Consider the following 16,257-nt stretch of genomic DNA (forward strand, 5'->3'; position numbering starts at 1 on the left):
TTCCCAAGACCTATTCCTCCATTTGGCTTCAACCATACACAGAGATGGTCATGAACTTGACCTTACCATCACCCACCCACAGATGCTCCACTTCCATGTTCCGGAAATCCAAAATCCTCCTTTCTTGCCATGATCTATTGGTTTTCCATTTCTCCTTCTGCCTCCCCTAAGACCTACCTCCATTCTGAGTCTGTCACAGATTTACATTCCCTAACCTTCAATGAGCTGTCACTGCTGTTAAGCAATCCTCTTACACTTCCTCAATTAACTCGTTATCCTACCCATGGTCATTTTTCTGAACCATCCAATCTCTTCTCAAGCTTCCCAGAGTCCCCTTCTCCCCACCTTCTTAGGGGAGAACTTCACCTCATATTTTGCTGAAAAAACTGAAGCCTCTTCTCTCATTTCCCAGATGCCCTCTGCCAGGATCTCCTCCATCATCTGTCTCAGATGAAGAGGTGGTCCTCTACCTGTCCAAAATCCCACTCCATCTTCTGTCCTCCAGCAGAGTGCTCCCTTCATCATCCCTATTCACTCCCTTATCTTCAGTCTTTCCCCTTAATGCCTACAAATAATGCCACATCTCCCCAACCTCAAAACCCTCCGACTTTATCCTTGTCGTCCCTGCTTCCTATATCTCTCCTCCCTTTGGGGGCTAAACTGCAGAAAGATGGACAAACGGATACCTCTATTTTCTTTCCTCTTTTTAAATCTCTCCATTTTGTATTCCGACCTCATCACTCAAGCGAAACTACTCTCTCCAAAGATACTAGTGACTTCTTAATTGTCAAATCCAACAGAGGGGAAAACCCTACTGCAGGTTAAGCTTCTGCCCTATAAGCTTGGGATGAGGCTCACAAGGCAGAAAACCCTTTAGATGGCCATGGTACCCACAAAAGACTGGGGAAAGAAGAAGGGTTGTTCAGGGTCATTAAGGAAGAGTTATTCAGCTAGACCTCACCCGGCTGCAATGGTGGCCACATTCTCCATCCAGGCCATGATTTGGCCACCAAAGGTATTGCCCTGGTGGTTGGCATGGGGGGGCAGGACCAGCTCCACACTCTCCACTCGGGTCTTCTCAGCGGGTACCATCTTACTGCAGTCCCTTCTCTCCAAATCTGACAAGGGACAAGCAATGGGAGTGAGGGACTGCTGGTAACCAGGAGGCTGCCCTCAGTATTCCAGCTAGCTTACTGAACCAGTGAACATTTATACACAGCTGTTTGTTTTCTGTCTTTTTACCTCCAGCATCTAACACAACCCCTGCATACAGTAAGCATCTAATTAATGCTTGCTGAATTATACTGACTTAGAGCATCTCTGATGTGATCAGATTTGGGCACTACACTATCAGAAGGTCATTTATAATTGAAAGTGCCCAGAAGAAGACAGTGAAGGGACTTGAGCTTTTTGAGGATGGGTTATAGGAAGCGGGCACATTGAGGCTGGGAAAAAACATATTTAATATGTATGGGAATGCCTGCCATCCAGGGGAGGGGGTGGAGGGAAGGAGGGGAAAATTCAGAATAGAAGGGAGTACAAGGGATAATGTTGTAAAAAATTACCTATGCATATGTACTGTCAAAAAATGTCATAATTATAAAATTAATAATAAAAAAAAGAATACTCAGGAAATAAGATGGATGTGTTTGAATATTTGAAGGACTGACACAGCAGAGGGATCCTATGTGTTCTGTTGGTCCACAAACAGAATCAGAAGCAAAGGGCAGACAGGTTTACATAGAAGCAAATTGAGGCTCATCATTAGGAGAAGCTTCCTGGTCATGACAGTTGCCCTAAAGTGGACTGGACTGCCTACAGAGGAAGTGGGTTCTCTCTCACTGGGGCTCTTTGAACAAAGGCTGGCAGATCCTTTTCTGGGAACGTATCAGAACAGGACTTCTGGGTCTGTGATTCTATGTATGACCTTCTGCTCCATCCATCAATCAGCATTTATTAAGTTCCTACTATGTGCCAGTCATCATATTAAGCCCTTGACACACAAAGACAAAATCCTGTTGTCCATGGCCCGACACAAATGTATTTCCCCTCCCCCCCCCCAGCCATGAATGACCTTTCTCCCTCGGACCCCAGAGGGCACTCTATCCACATCTGTACAATGTTCACTTCTCAGGTTAGAGTCAGCTTTATCCTGCTATAAGCTCTATGGGAACAAGAACTGAGCTTTATCTGCTCTCAGAACCTCTCCCAGGACCCCAATGTTTGCTGGATTGAACTTGTTGACATTATAGTCAGTCCCAGGATAGCCCATCTTCCGTTTTATTGGAAGTCAGAATGATGCTTTCCTTCCTTCAAGTCAACGTCAGACCAGGGAGTTACTCAGACGTGGGCAAAGTGCTTTGGAAACCTTAGAGCATGGCATAAATGTTAGCTATTGTTATAATGATTCTTTCTGGAAAGAGCTTGTATTATTAATTAATAAATAATAAATATGATCATCATAATAGGACACATTTCTATAGCATTTGAAAGATGACAAATCATAAATATGATCATCATAATAGATCACATTTCTATAGCATTCGAAAGTTGACAGATCATTTCCTTTCAACAACCCCATAAAATAGTAGTGTCCTATTGTACAGATGATAAAACTGAGGACCAGAGAGTAGAAAAGAGTGCCCAAGGATATGTAGTTAGTAAGTAATGGAATCAAGATTTGAACTCAGGTTCTCTGGTCTCCAAATTCAGGATGCTTCTGCTGCCCCAAATAGGACTAACCATTAAGGTCTCTTGCTCTACAATCCCCTGAGGCTTTGAGATTCTATGAGCCTCGGAGACATCTCCATTTTCCTTTAAAAGCTCATCATGGAGGCACAGTGGATAGAGCACTATCCCTGGAGTCAGAAGGACCTGAATTCAAATCCAGCTTCAGATACTTGCTAGCTGTGTGATCCTGGGCAAGTCACTTAACCTTGCCTCAGTTTTGTAAAATGAGCTGGAGAAGGAAATAGCAAAACTCTGCCAAGAAAACCCATAATAAAGTCACAGAGCTGGACAAGACTGAAAATAAAAAAAAAATGAGCATTTTCTGACTCTAGGCCTGCTGTACATCACCACTTAAGTGGTAGCCTGGGCTTTGGAGAACAAGGCCATGAACATCTTCTCTGGGTCTCTCGTGCTTTTAGACTAATCACATCCCCCTTAGTTTCTGAGCTTCTTGGTTGTTTTTAAATCTATCTACAATTAATAGCTAGCACCTATCCAAGTCAAGAGGTAACCAAAGGGAATGGATATGAATAAACTCTCTTCAGAATTCATCATTTGTAGTGGCCAGAAACTGGAAACTGAGGGGATGCCCATCAGTTGGACAATGGCTGAATAAGTTATGGTATCTGAATGTCATAGAATATGATTTCAGAAAGGCCTGGAGAGACTTATAGGAACTGATGCTGAGGGAAGTCAGCAGAACCAAGAGAACATTGGACCGCAATAAGATTATGTAATGATCAATTCTGATGGACTCTTTTCAGTTTGTTTGTTTTTTTTTGTGGGGGGGGGGAATGGGGTTAAGTGACTTGCCCAGGATAACACAACTAGTAAGGTGTTAAGTGTCTGAGACTGAATTTGAACACAGCTTCTCCTGAATTCAGGGCCAGTGCTCTATCTGCTACACTATCTAGCTGCCCCAGCTCTTTTCAACAGTAAAGTAATTCAGGCCAATTCCAATAGACTTTGATGGAGAGAGCCATTTGCATCCAAAAAGAGGACTGTGGGGACTGAATACAGCTCACAACATAGTATTTTCACCTTTTTGTTGTTTGTTTACTTTTTTTTCTTCCTCATTTTTTTCTTTGATCTTATTTTTCTTGTGCAAAATGATAAATGAGGAAATGTGTTCAGAAGAATTGCACATGTTTAAGGTATACTGTATGCTGCACATGTATACTGCACATGTATAAGCTAGCTGTCTGGGGAGGGAGGTGGAGGTAAGGGAGGAAAAAGAATTTGAAACACAAGGTTTTTCAATAGTGGATATTGAAAACTATCCTTACAAGTATTTTTAAAATAAAAAGGTAATATATATATATATATATATATATATATATATATATATATATATATATATATAAAACAGGAGCAGCTAGGTGGCACAGTAGATAGAGCACCAGCCCTGAAGTCAGGAGGATCTGAGTTCAAGTGTGGTCTCCTAGCTGTGTGACCCTGGGCATGTCACTTAACCCCAATTGTCTCAGGAAAAAAAAAAAAAAAGTAGAGTTGACTAGAGAAACTAATATGTATACACAGATAACTTACTGAGTAACTTAAATGTTAAACTAAATGTTTTTTTAAAAGGTAGAAGTGAGATCAGGTCATAGAAAATAGAATAGAATAGCACAGTCCAATAAAAAATAATGTCAGGAATGCAAAAATTTAGAATGAACTGAAGCTGGCAAGGAAATCTAAAATCAACAAAAGGGAGTTTTCCAACCATAGCTGTGGAAGAAGAGCATAGAAGGAATCAGACCTTTGATTGTGGTGGACAAGAAGATAAAAAGTGACAACAAAGTGCTCAGTGTTCGATTCCTATTTTGCTTCTGTAATTCTTGGCTAAACAGAATGATTTTAGGATTGAAAAGAGCACAACAAAAGTTGGCCAAAAGGAGGTGATACTCAAGATAAACAAAGAGATAACAAGAATTCCTTGGGGACTCTGAATGCAATTAAGTCACAAGGCCCAGCTGAACCACATGCATTCCTAGGTACTGACTACAAGAATGATGCTACTAGATTGGAGAAGGGCAGATATTATCCTGATTTTGTAAAAAATTAAAAGTTAAAAAAATTAAAAACAAAAAACAAAACAAAACAAACAAACAAAAAAAGGCTGAGGGAGAAAACAGATGCTATAAACTATAGGTCAGTGAGTTTCTAGTCTAAACACAATTCTAGAATATATAATTTAAAAGGTGGTGAGAGAACATCTAGAAAAGCAATGATCCAGGATAGCTTCATCAGGAACAAGTATGCCAGATGAGCTCAGTTTCCTTTTTTGCCACATTTAGTGACCCACGGATGAGGGAAATGATATGGATACGGTTTACTTATATTCTAGCAAAGCATCTGATCAAATCTCTCAGGGACAATTTAAAGGACACTAATTCCAGAGGACCATTAATAAAGCAAGTTACCCACTTCCTAACAGACAGATAGGCAACAGACACAAGATATAGAATGAAACATATAGTCACTGGAAGACTTTGTTTAGCTGAGCTATATATATTTGTTTTTAAAAAAAAAAGTCTGTTTTTTAATTTTTTCTTAATTTTCTAAAAAAAAAATGGAAATACCCATGTACCAGATAATTGTTGAGTTCCTCGAGCATGCAAATTGAAAGAAAATGCAAAGGTCATATAATATAACCCTTTTATTTTACAGAAGAGTAAACTGAGGTACAGAGAGGGGCAGACTTGCTCTAATTGTTAGGAAAGAGAGGTCAAGGAGGTCAGAGGGAAATGTGGGGGAGGATGCAAAGGCCAACTTTTGCAACTCGAATCCTTTGTTCTGCCCACTGGGGCCAACCGAGTAAATCTAATCCCTTTTCCACACAGATCTCCAAATTCTTCTCTCCGGATAATCTCCGTTTCATCTGGCACACAGTCTTATCACCCTAGTAAACCTTTTCTGGACTTTAATCCCAGCCCACCCCATCATCCATGGCCTGCTCCCATAGGGTCACCTCACCATCCTGAATGACACTCTTGGCCAGCAGGTCCTGGATGGTTTCCGTGTACAGCAGCCTCATTCTTCTACGCTCTGCCGCCACACTGTACTCCACCTTTTCCTCCTCCGTCAGCGGAAGGATCTGTTTGAGCTTTACCTGCCACCCAGAATTGGAGAGAAGGAGCAAGGGCAAGAAGAGACTGAAGTCAACAAAAAGTGCATCCATTTATACCACTGGATGACCCGTGCATTGGTAGGAGTCAGGGTGCCACGAAGAAGGTTTATCTTTGGTACCCAACATTGGACAGCTCCGTGGCATCTTTCCTTCCAAAGACCTCTAGGCTACTGGCCTTGAAGACTCTGAATCCTTCCCCTAAACCTCCCTGACTTCTCTGACTAAGCTCTCTACACTATTCTCTAAGTCTACCCTAGACTTAAAAGAGATTAGTTCCTCTTATTCTCTTCTCCCTCTTCCTGGAATATTATGAGACATTATAATGTTGCAATCCATAATGTATCAGATATTATAATGTTACAGTCTATAATATATCAGATATTTTACTACTACAGTCTGTAATATATTATATCAGATGCTATAATAATATATATATGTAACATTATAATGTCTGATATAACATCTACAATGTATCAGATATTATGATGTTACAGTCTATATCAGATATTTTACTACTATGGTCTATCTTATATTACATCAGATATTTTAATATTACAATCTATAATGTATCATATATTATAATGTTATATCTATATCAGATATTTTATTACTACAGTCTATAATATATTATATCAGATGTTATGATATTACAATCTATAATGTATCAGATATTATGATGTTACAGTCTATATCAGATATTTTACTACTGTGGTCTATATTATATTACATCAGATATTTTAATATTACAATCTATAATGTATCATATATTATAATGTTATATCTATATCAGATATTTTACTACTACAGTCTATAATATATTATATCAGATGTTATGATATTACAATCTATAATGTATCAGATATTATGATGTTACAGACTATATCAGATATTTTACTACTATGGTTTATATTATATTATATCAGATATTTTAATATTACAATCTATAATGTATAATATATTATATCTATATCAGATATTTTATTACTACAGTCTATAATATATTATATCAGATGTTATGATATTACAATCTATAATGTATCAGATATTATGATGTTACAGAATATATCAGGTATTTTACTACTATGGTCTATATTATATTATATCAGATGTTATGATATTACAATCTATAATGTATCAGATATTATGATGTTACAGTCTATATCAGATATTTTACTACTATGGTTTATATTATATTATATCAGATATTTTAATTTTACAATCTATAATGTATCATATATTATAAAGTTATATCTATATCAGATATTTTACTATTACAGTCTATAATATATTATATCAGATGTTATGATATTACCATCTATAATGTATCAGATATTATGATGTTACAGACTATATCAGATATTTTACTACTATGGTTTATATTATATTATATCAGATATTTTAATATTATAATCTATAATGCATCAGATATTATGTTATAGTCTACGCCATATTATATCAAATATTATATTGTTGGATTGTCTGTCCAGACTTCCCACAATAGGGGGGAAAGCCCCTTGCCACATACCTCTGACACCTCCCCTTTACACTTCAGCAACAGGTTTACACATAGCAGCTAAAGTACATGTTGTCTAGGCAAGCCCTTGTCGGCCTCCTCGTCGTCTTTGTATTTCTTTCCCTAATCATTCATATATGATGAAATTGTGATCCTGAGATAGATGTTTCTCGTCTTTAAGGTGATTTCATGAGTCAGAAGCCCCTGAGTCCCTCAGTCAGGTGCTATTTTAAGCACTTTTTGGAGAAAATAGACAGGAGGAGAGAATCAAGCCCTGTCCTGGTTTCCCAGAAGACACTGACCTAAGGGGACTTGTTGAACAATACAGAGTTGAAGTAAAGATGAAATGTCAATTCAACAGTCCCATTAAATGTTTTTAATTTAAACATTTTAATGTTTTTAAGTGTCAATCTCCTGGGAGAGTCCAATAAGAGTTCTTAGTGACTGGATCAAGTTTTGAGTTTTTTTTTTTTTTTCTATTTTTTTTTTTTTTTGAGTCTTTCAATGTTGTAAAATTACCCATGCATATGTTCTGTCAATAAAAAGCTATATAAAAAAAAGAAGTTTTTGAGTCTTTGTCAGTACATACTTATTAGTCTTTAGTGTTCTAAGGATTTCTTTCTTAGTGAAGGAAATAAATAAGTATCCTGGTGGACACTGAGTACTTTCTATACTAACCCAGAAATGAGTCAAATCTAAGCTTTTGGTGATTTTCCACAAGACTTTGAGGAAGACACATAAAGAACCAAAGAGTATGAGAAGGAAACTGGCCCCTGTCTTTTAGACGTCAGGCTCCCTCAGGACTGAACCTGGGCTGTATACCTAGGGGACCCTTAGTGGGAGAAGGCAAGTGAGTCCCTGAGCCCCATAGTTATTTCTGTTATTACATATGCAAATATGTGACCCACCCTCATGGAATGGTAGCTCCCACAGGGCATTTTTCTTTTTGTAATCCCAAAGCCTGGCACTCAGTAGCTACTTGAATATTTGATTGATTAATTTTAGCTTTAAATCTTCTGGTTCCAAGAGGTCCCTGCACATACTAGGCACATAATAAGTGTTAACAGGGCTTTGCTGCTCAGGTTATGGATGCTAAGGCATCTTTCTACTCTTGGGTCACTGGCACTACCACATGTGTCTATAATATAGACCGGAATATTATAATAATTGATATAATGTATACTATAACATTATAATATCTGATACATTATAGACGTTATATCAGACATTATAATGTTACATATATATATTATAACATCTGATATAATATATTATAGACTATAGTATTAAAATATCTGATATATTATGGATTGTAACATTATAATGTCTGACAATATACTACAGCCTATAACATTTTAATATATGATATATTCTATTTTTTTTCCCTGAGGCTGGGGTTAAGTGACTTGCCCAGGGTCACACAACTAGGAAGTGTTAAGTGTCTGAGACCAGATTTGAACTTGGGTCCTCCTGAATTCAGGGCTGGTGCTCTCTCCACTGCGCCACCTAGCTGCCCCTATATGATATATTCTAGACTATAATATTGATTCTTCTCTAAAGTAAGACCTAGATCTTTCCCGTAGTCTCAACCAGTTTACCAGGGGCTCAATTGACATCAACCATTAAGTATATAAGAGTGGTGGTATAGTGGTTAGCACTGAGCTGGGAACCAGGAAGACTTTTCTTCCCCAATCTGGGCTCAGATACTTCCTAGTCATGTGACCCTGGGCAAGTCACTTAACTCTGTTTGCCTCAGTTTCCTCATCTGTAAAATGAACTGAAGAAGAAATTGGCAAATCACTTTAGTATCTACCAAGAAAACTCCAAATGGGCTCATGAAGAGTTAGACATGACTGAGAACAACTGAATGACAATCTACATGTCGAGCACTGTGCTAGATAATGGGGTTACCCAAAAAGAAAGAAACATCTTCTACCCTAAGAGAACTTCTAAATTCTCAGAGAGGAGGGAGCATGTAGCTAGATATCTAGGGAGAGAGGGGCAGTTAGTGCTTGACCCATTGGTTCACTGATGTTGAGTGATGCAGTCACAGAAATAAAGAACTTGTCACAGAGGTAATAAAGTAGTAATATGTCTAAGTATTTTATCCCCAAGACAACCCTTACAAAGTATAGCAAAGTTTCTCTGATTGAATTGGAAAGAGAATTAGGGGCTTGCTGGCTGAAGACTGGCCCTATCCTAGAGGTCTTTAAATAGCTGTGGTGGCCATTCCCCAGAGTCAATGATGCAGCTCACTGTTTCAGGCTCAGGGCAAGAGCCGGTGCGTGGAGTGTGTAAAGACAATAGAGAGTAGTAGGGTGGGGGAAAGGAAAGGAATTTTCTTATAGGCTTGCCTTCATTAGCTACAATATCTAATAACAAAGCTGCTCAACTAGTAGTCAGTCGACTAGCAATTATTAAATACCTACTGCATACCAGGCAGTGGGGATACAAAAAAGGCAAAAACTACTCTCTACTCTCAAAGTCTAATGGGAGAGACAACATTACAAACAACTCTTTACAAAGAAGCCATAGGTGAGATAAACTGGAGATAATAAACAAGAGAAGGTGCTGGCATTAAGAGTGAAATCTGGATCAGGAGAATTGTCTGGGATTTGAAAGAAGCAGGGGAACCAAGGGACAGAGATGAGGAGACAGATAGCTCTGGGCACAGGGAACGGCAAGCAAAAATGATCAGTCAGGACCTGACAAGGAGATCTAAAAACTATCTGCAAAGAGATCAGTGAAACCATGAGAACTGGTGAGATCACCAAGTGAAGCAGGAGAAGAGAAAGTGGTGCAGGACAGAACTTTGGGGACCCCAGTGTTAGCTGGTCTGACTGGAGGAGGATGAAAAGGAGCTGTCAGATAGGTAGAAGGAGAACCAGGGTGTGGGACAGAGACAAGAGAGAAAGAGAGAGGAAAGAGAGAAAGACACAAACAAAGAGAGAAGGGAGGGGGAAGGAGACAGACAGACAGGGGAGAGAGACAGAGACAGACCGACAGATAAATGAGAGAGAGAAATAAGAGAGAGAGAGTGGGGGGGGGAGGGAGAGAGAGGGAGGAAGGGAGGGATAGAGAGAGAGAAGAAAGGAGAGAAAAAAAGAAGAGAGAAGAAAGAGAGAAGGGGAAGAGAGAGAAAAAGATAGGGGGAAGGAGAAAGGAAAACAGGGGGAGAGAAAGAGACAGAGAGGGAAGAAGTAGGGATTAGGGAGAGGGAAAAGAGTTCTTCAAAAGTGGAGCCAGAGTCAAGAAGTATATATTAGCCTTTGGCACTCTTATTTAAAGAAACATGAGCAACTAAGAGCATCCCTCTGGTCTCCTCCAGTCTGCCAGGGGCTCTGCTGCAATCAACAAGTATTTGTGAAGTACCTGCTACGTTCCTGGCAGGGCACTAAGTGTTTGGAGAACCAGAAGATCAAAAGACCCTCCAGGAGCTAATATTATATAGGGAAGACAATATGTACTTAGATAAATCTATATTGAACACATGTAAAATAAAGGCAAGGCCTGCATATGTATAATTGATATCAAATTGTTGGTCTTCTCAAGGAGAAGGGAGGGAAAATAGAATTCAATTAAAAAAAAATGTTTATGTATGGGACTGCCTGCCATCTGGGGAATGGGGTGAGGGGAAGGAGGGGAAAATTTGGAAGACTTTGCAAAAGTCAATGTTGAAAAATTCCCCATGCATAGGTGTAGTAAATAAAAAGCTACAATAATAAAAAAGAATGTTTAAATTTTTGTTTACATGTAATTGAGAAAAAATGAGAATTAAATGTAAAATAAATACAAGTTCATTTGGGGAAAGTAACCCACAATTTGAAGGTAGGCCCTCTCATTCCAAATCTAGTGTCCTTTCCACCATCTACCGGAATTATAGAATATTTGAGTTTAAAAGGGCTTCAGAGATTATCTAGTCCAGGCCCCTTTTACAGATAAGGAACACTCTAAATTTTTACATCTGGAAATTGGGGTCATACTATGGAAAATGAACAAGGCAATGCTTAAGGAAGCATTTCAGCTTCAGAAGAAAATATCCAGCTTCATTTTTATTCTATAACTTTATAGAAATAGCTTATATTTATTTAGTGCTTTAAGGTAGGCAAGATACTAACAAATGTTTTATTTGATTCTCACAAAGAATCTGTGAGGGAATGCTTTCATGATCAGGAAACTGAAGTGGCTTGCCCAGGGTGACACAGCTAGTAAGAACTTAAACTCAGATCTCTCTGACTTCAACTGCCCATAGCTTCCTGTCCATCAGTGGATTAATTAAGTTCACTTTTCTGCCAGGAGCCTAAACCAGTGCCCAAGTTTTTATTACATAAAGTTCAACATCCTTGGTATGGCATTGATAGACCAGGAAATGTCCAGTTAGCCCTCCAGAGAACTTGGTGTACAGAGTGATCTGTAGGCTGAACTTTTTATTTGGAAAGGGTTAAGTGGCCCAGGGAAGGGCTGGACTAGGAATCAGAGATACCCAAGTTTGAATTCTGAGCAAGTTGCTTAAGTTCCCTGTGCCTCAGTTTCCTCCTCTGTAAAATGGAGACGATATCACCTGCCTCCCAGGCAGGTTGCAAAAGATCGAATGAGATAATATATGTGAAGCATTTTGCAAACCTTAAAGCTCTGTACAAATGCCAGCTATTATTATTAACATCAGTAAGTTGATGGTAGTGATTATAATAATAGTATAGGTTATGGCATTGTGGTTCAAACCGGATGCTTCTCCCAGGAATGATTAACCGAGCCAGAGATTATAGTTTAATTATCTGGGCAATTATGTTCCTTACCTATGCTAGTTTATTTCCTACCATTCAGCTGCTTGGACCCAGCCAGCCCAGGCTCCTGGCCGTGCCTGAATAAAGTACCTTTGCCCCTGCACCATGCCCTCTTCCACTAAAGTTCATGTTGAAAATGTCTTCCCTCAGCTCCCCACCAAGGTACATTCAAGAGCTGTCTTTAGAAATAAAATACATACAAGGTACACTCAAGAGTCATCTTTGGAAATAAAATTTTAAAAAGAATCATCTCCACCAGGTTGCCTTCCATGATTGCTGACCAATTCCTCCTCTGCCTGGTCCCTCGCTCTCAAAGGAACAATAAGACATACAACCAGATTGGGGACTGCAAGACCTGGGTTAAATAATGGCCCTAAGCTTTGCAAAGCATCTTCCAAATGATCTCATTTTATCCTCACAACAACCAGAGATATAAGTACTATTATTATCCTCACTCTATAGATGAGGCAACTGAGGCAGACCGAGCCTAAATGCTTTCCTGGTAGTAAATGTCTAAGGCAGGATTAGAACTCTGGTCTCCCTGACTCCAAGCCCGGTGCTTTATAGTGTTTTACCAGCTGCCTCAAGACCCATTAAAGGATTTAGGCACTGTGACACACTGGGAAAATCAGTTCCTAATCTCTATTTTTTTCTGGAAAATGAGAATCAGCTTCCTTTGGGAAGAGGGAGACTTTCATTCATTTTATCTACATCCTCAGCACCTAAGACAGTGCTTGGAAACAACTCAATAAAGAATAAAGATTGATGGGGACAAGGGCCTTTCAGGGTCTCCTAGATGAACGTGTACATGAAAACAAACTATCCCAACATATCAGATAACAGATTGGCCGGTCTCTGCTTGAGGGACCTCCAGGGATAGGGGAGTATACTGCAGAGTTGGCCCGTCCCATCCTGGGACAATGCAACTGTGAAGAATTTCTTCCTGATGTCAACTCTCCATGTACTTCTTGGTTTTTGCTCTCTGGGACCACAGAGAATAAAGCTAATCCCAATCCCACTTACTAGCATTTCAGATAATAGAAGAAGGTTATCAGTCCTCTCATTCCCCCCCCCCCCAGACCTTCTCACTCCAGTCTTCTCCTTTGCCGCTTCTTCCTCTAAATCTTCATGCAGTAGGAACTGAAGTAAGTGGAGAGTGCTCCAGTTTTTGGATGCACAAGATCTGGGTTTGAATTCCACCTCTGACATTTTTAGGTGTTGTTAATTTATATAATTCTTCCTGGATCCTCCTCATCTATAACCCCGGTCCTGAATCTAGGACCCTATGATCCCCAAACACTCTCTATAGAATCCTATGAATCCTACAACAAAGCCAACCCACACAGTTTGGCCCTACATCATTTTACGGGCATTTGCTGGACTGGGACAAAACCTCTCGGCTACTTGACAGGAGCTGAAAGGCTCCTGCGGGTCCAGGTCCCTCTACCTTGACACGTGATCTGCAGTTACAAGGAAACCCTGGCCCAGGAGATCTGTAAGGTGAAGGCGGTCCTCTCCCTACCTTGGAAGACTCTCTCTGGGCCACAAATGTGGCCAGAGCTTTGCACACGCTCCACTGCTTCTCAGTGCACGGGTCCTCTGAGGTGACCTGGATACCCACCTGGAAGCATAAAAGCATCAGGTTTGGACGGAGCTCAGCAGGAGGAGCTTTGGGCTCCCATCAGCCTCCCTAAGAGTTCCCAAAGTCCTGGTCCTTCCTGTTACTCACATATGTCCAGGCCTGATTGGGAAGAAGCCTAATCTAGATCCTGAACGTGCAGTGGGGCCCCACAGAAAAACGTGGCTGGAAGGAGCAGGCCAAAAGGAGCAGTATGGGACAAATCCTGGAGGCCACAGGGCCTCCTCAGTATCCCGAAAGGTGGTGGAGAGACCTGGGTTCATGGGAAATTGGCCCAACCTCGTGGAGAGAAAGATTCCACCTGCCTCTAGTGCTTGTAGTCCTAGAGCGTTGTCCAGGGCCAGGGAAAACATTAATCTTCTTTAATATTGCAAGGAGTCTCCATTTCTGGTTTCCTTAGAATAACAAAGATCACAAACCTTCTTGGCCTTGGAAAGTGGACTTTAATAGTCACTATCATTTTAAAAAATGTTTTGGTCTCCCCCCTGCTGGCCAAGCTCCTGGACATGAGCACACAGTGGGAGGCTGCTGCCCAAAGTCCCATCAGGGCTATGCCCAGGATATGCTGGAAGTGGGCGGTCAGGGGTTTGTCCAAAGTCCCAGAGAGGACTGGAACCCAGGACTCCCAACTCCCGGCCCATTGCCCTGCTTACTACACCACACTGCCAAAATACTCAAATCTCCCAAGGGCAAAGAACCGGGACTTGGGGTCTGGATTCTGGTTCCTAACTCAATGATCTTGGATAATTCATTTCCATTCTCTGGGCCTCGGCAGCAAAGTAGGATAGAGTCCTTAGATTACTCTCCTCAGGGGGAAGTTATAAATGTCGGGTTTTGTGAAGCTCCAGAACCCCAGAGAGATGGGAGTTGACATTGGTAGGTGGGGCAGGACAACCTGAGAATGGAAGATAAGAGCCAAGAGGGACCAGCAGGAAGGAGACAACCTAGTGGAGGGGGGAACTTGGGGTGCTGGGGCTAGGGCAGTGAGCTAACCACCTAGCTCCCAGATAGCTCTCTCATTCCCCCACCCTTCACACCTCTCCCCCTCCTCTAACTCCCCTATACGCACTTTATTCTGCTCCCCCGGTCTCCAACCCTTCCCCAAAACACAGCTCCAGCCCCCAGGCTCCCCCTTGTCCCCCATAAGCACCTCCATGCTGGAGTTGAAGGCCCGGTTCACCTTGGCTTTTATGTAAACCACCTGTCCAGTTCTGGGAAAAAAACAAGAAGGGGGACATTAACAGTCAAACTGGCCCAAGAGGACCTGATTCAAACCCTGCTGGGTCACTTCCCTTTCCCGATCTGTGGAATGAGGGAGTTACAAGGATGATCTCCAAGTGCATTTCAGCTCTAAAGTGCATGATACCAAGTTATCCAGGGGGAGAGGAAAGGAGACCTGCAGCCCCGAGGTTCTGGAACAGCTCTCCCCAGGGCCGCCCAGTCCCTGCCCTCCCAGAACTCCCAGCCCCGTTCCACCTCTGGGAGTAATTTCTCTTCCTTCTGTTTGCCAAGGACTTCAGGATCAGGGCCCTGTGAGCAGGCTAGAGTCCCCAATGCCTTGTGGGGGCTCTTACTTGGTAAACACAGGCCCTGGACTTGTCCCTGCGCTTCCCCCTGGGAGGGAGGACCCTGACTGAGCATCTTGTTATGACCATCAGCCAGAGCATTAGAGCCGGGAGTCCAACCCCGCCATGGCCAGTGGGAAGAAGGGGGCTAGAGAAAGCAGGGAGACGGTGGGGAAGCGGTGCCGTGGCTTCAAAGCCTCCTTATTATCTGCTTAAGGAAGCAGGGAGCCAGAGGGGCAACATGACCAAAGCAAGGGAGCATGCTGGGAACACAGGGAGGCAAGGGGCCAAGGCTAAAGGCCACCTCAGCTGTTTATTGAGCTGAGACACTACTGAGCACTCCTTCCTCTTCTTCTCTCTCCACAGACCATTTCCCTTGACTGCAGTGCCCCCCTCCCTTTCTGCCGTGCTCCAATTCAGATATCTAGGCCACCTTTCAAAGTTGCCTTCCACCTCCAGGAAGCCTCCCTTGATTCACCCCACCACAAGCAATGATATCTCCCCATCTCACACATATAGCTCTGTCTCCGTGCCCCATGCTTCATGCTTCCTGCTTCACAAAATATTCTCCTCAAACACTGGGCGTCAGAGCTCTGCTGGTCATGTGCAGGACACTGGGTTCTCCTCCCTCCCAACCTCCTTTGACCACACTCTTCCTCTCGCTCTCACTTTGGGAACAAGTATGAAGCCATGGAATCCACCCAACTACTGGACAGGGCGTGGTAATGGACCACCTAGTGGCTCCCTCAGCCTCTGGGGTCTTCCTTCCCAGGCTCCTTCACTCTCTTCCCCATTAGATTAGAAATACCCCAAGGGCAGGTTTCCTTTTTGTCTCTATATCTCAAACACCTAGGATGGTATTCCTACAGAAGGTGCTTAATAAATGCACACTGATT

At 41.6% G+C, this 16,257-nt stretch overlaps 1 protein-coding gene across 3 annotated transcripts in view; it reads right to left on the bottom strand.

The window, feature by feature from the left end:
• ACOT11 (acyl-CoA thioesterase 11) overlaps positions 1-16,257 on the bottom strand; it is an 82,757-nt gene that overhangs the window by 13,567 nt on the left and 52,933 nt on the right. For all 3 annotated transcript variants that reach the window (XM_074265858.1, XM_074265855.1, XM_074265857.1), the window contains exons 4-7: positions 14,947-15,007; positions 13,680-13,778; positions 5,707-5,842; positions 962-1,118 (exon numbers count right to left, since the gene is read on the bottom strand). In XM_074265858.1, coding sequence (XP_074121959.1) covers positions 962-1,118; positions 5,707-5,842; positions 13,680-13,778; positions 14,947-15,007 — 453 coding nt within the window. The remainder of the gene's footprint in view (positions 1-961; positions 1,119-5,706; positions 5,843-13,679; positions 13,779-14,946; positions 15,008-16,257) is intronic.

The sequence above is a fragment of the Sminthopsis crassicaudata genome, chromosome 4 (assembly GCF_048593235.1).
Source record: "Sminthopsis crassicaudata isolate SCR6 chromosome 4, ASM4859323v1, whole genome shotgun sequence".
NCBI lineage: Eukaryota > Metazoa > Chordata > Mammalia > Dasyuromorphia > Dasyuridae > Sminthopsis > Sminthopsis crassicaudata.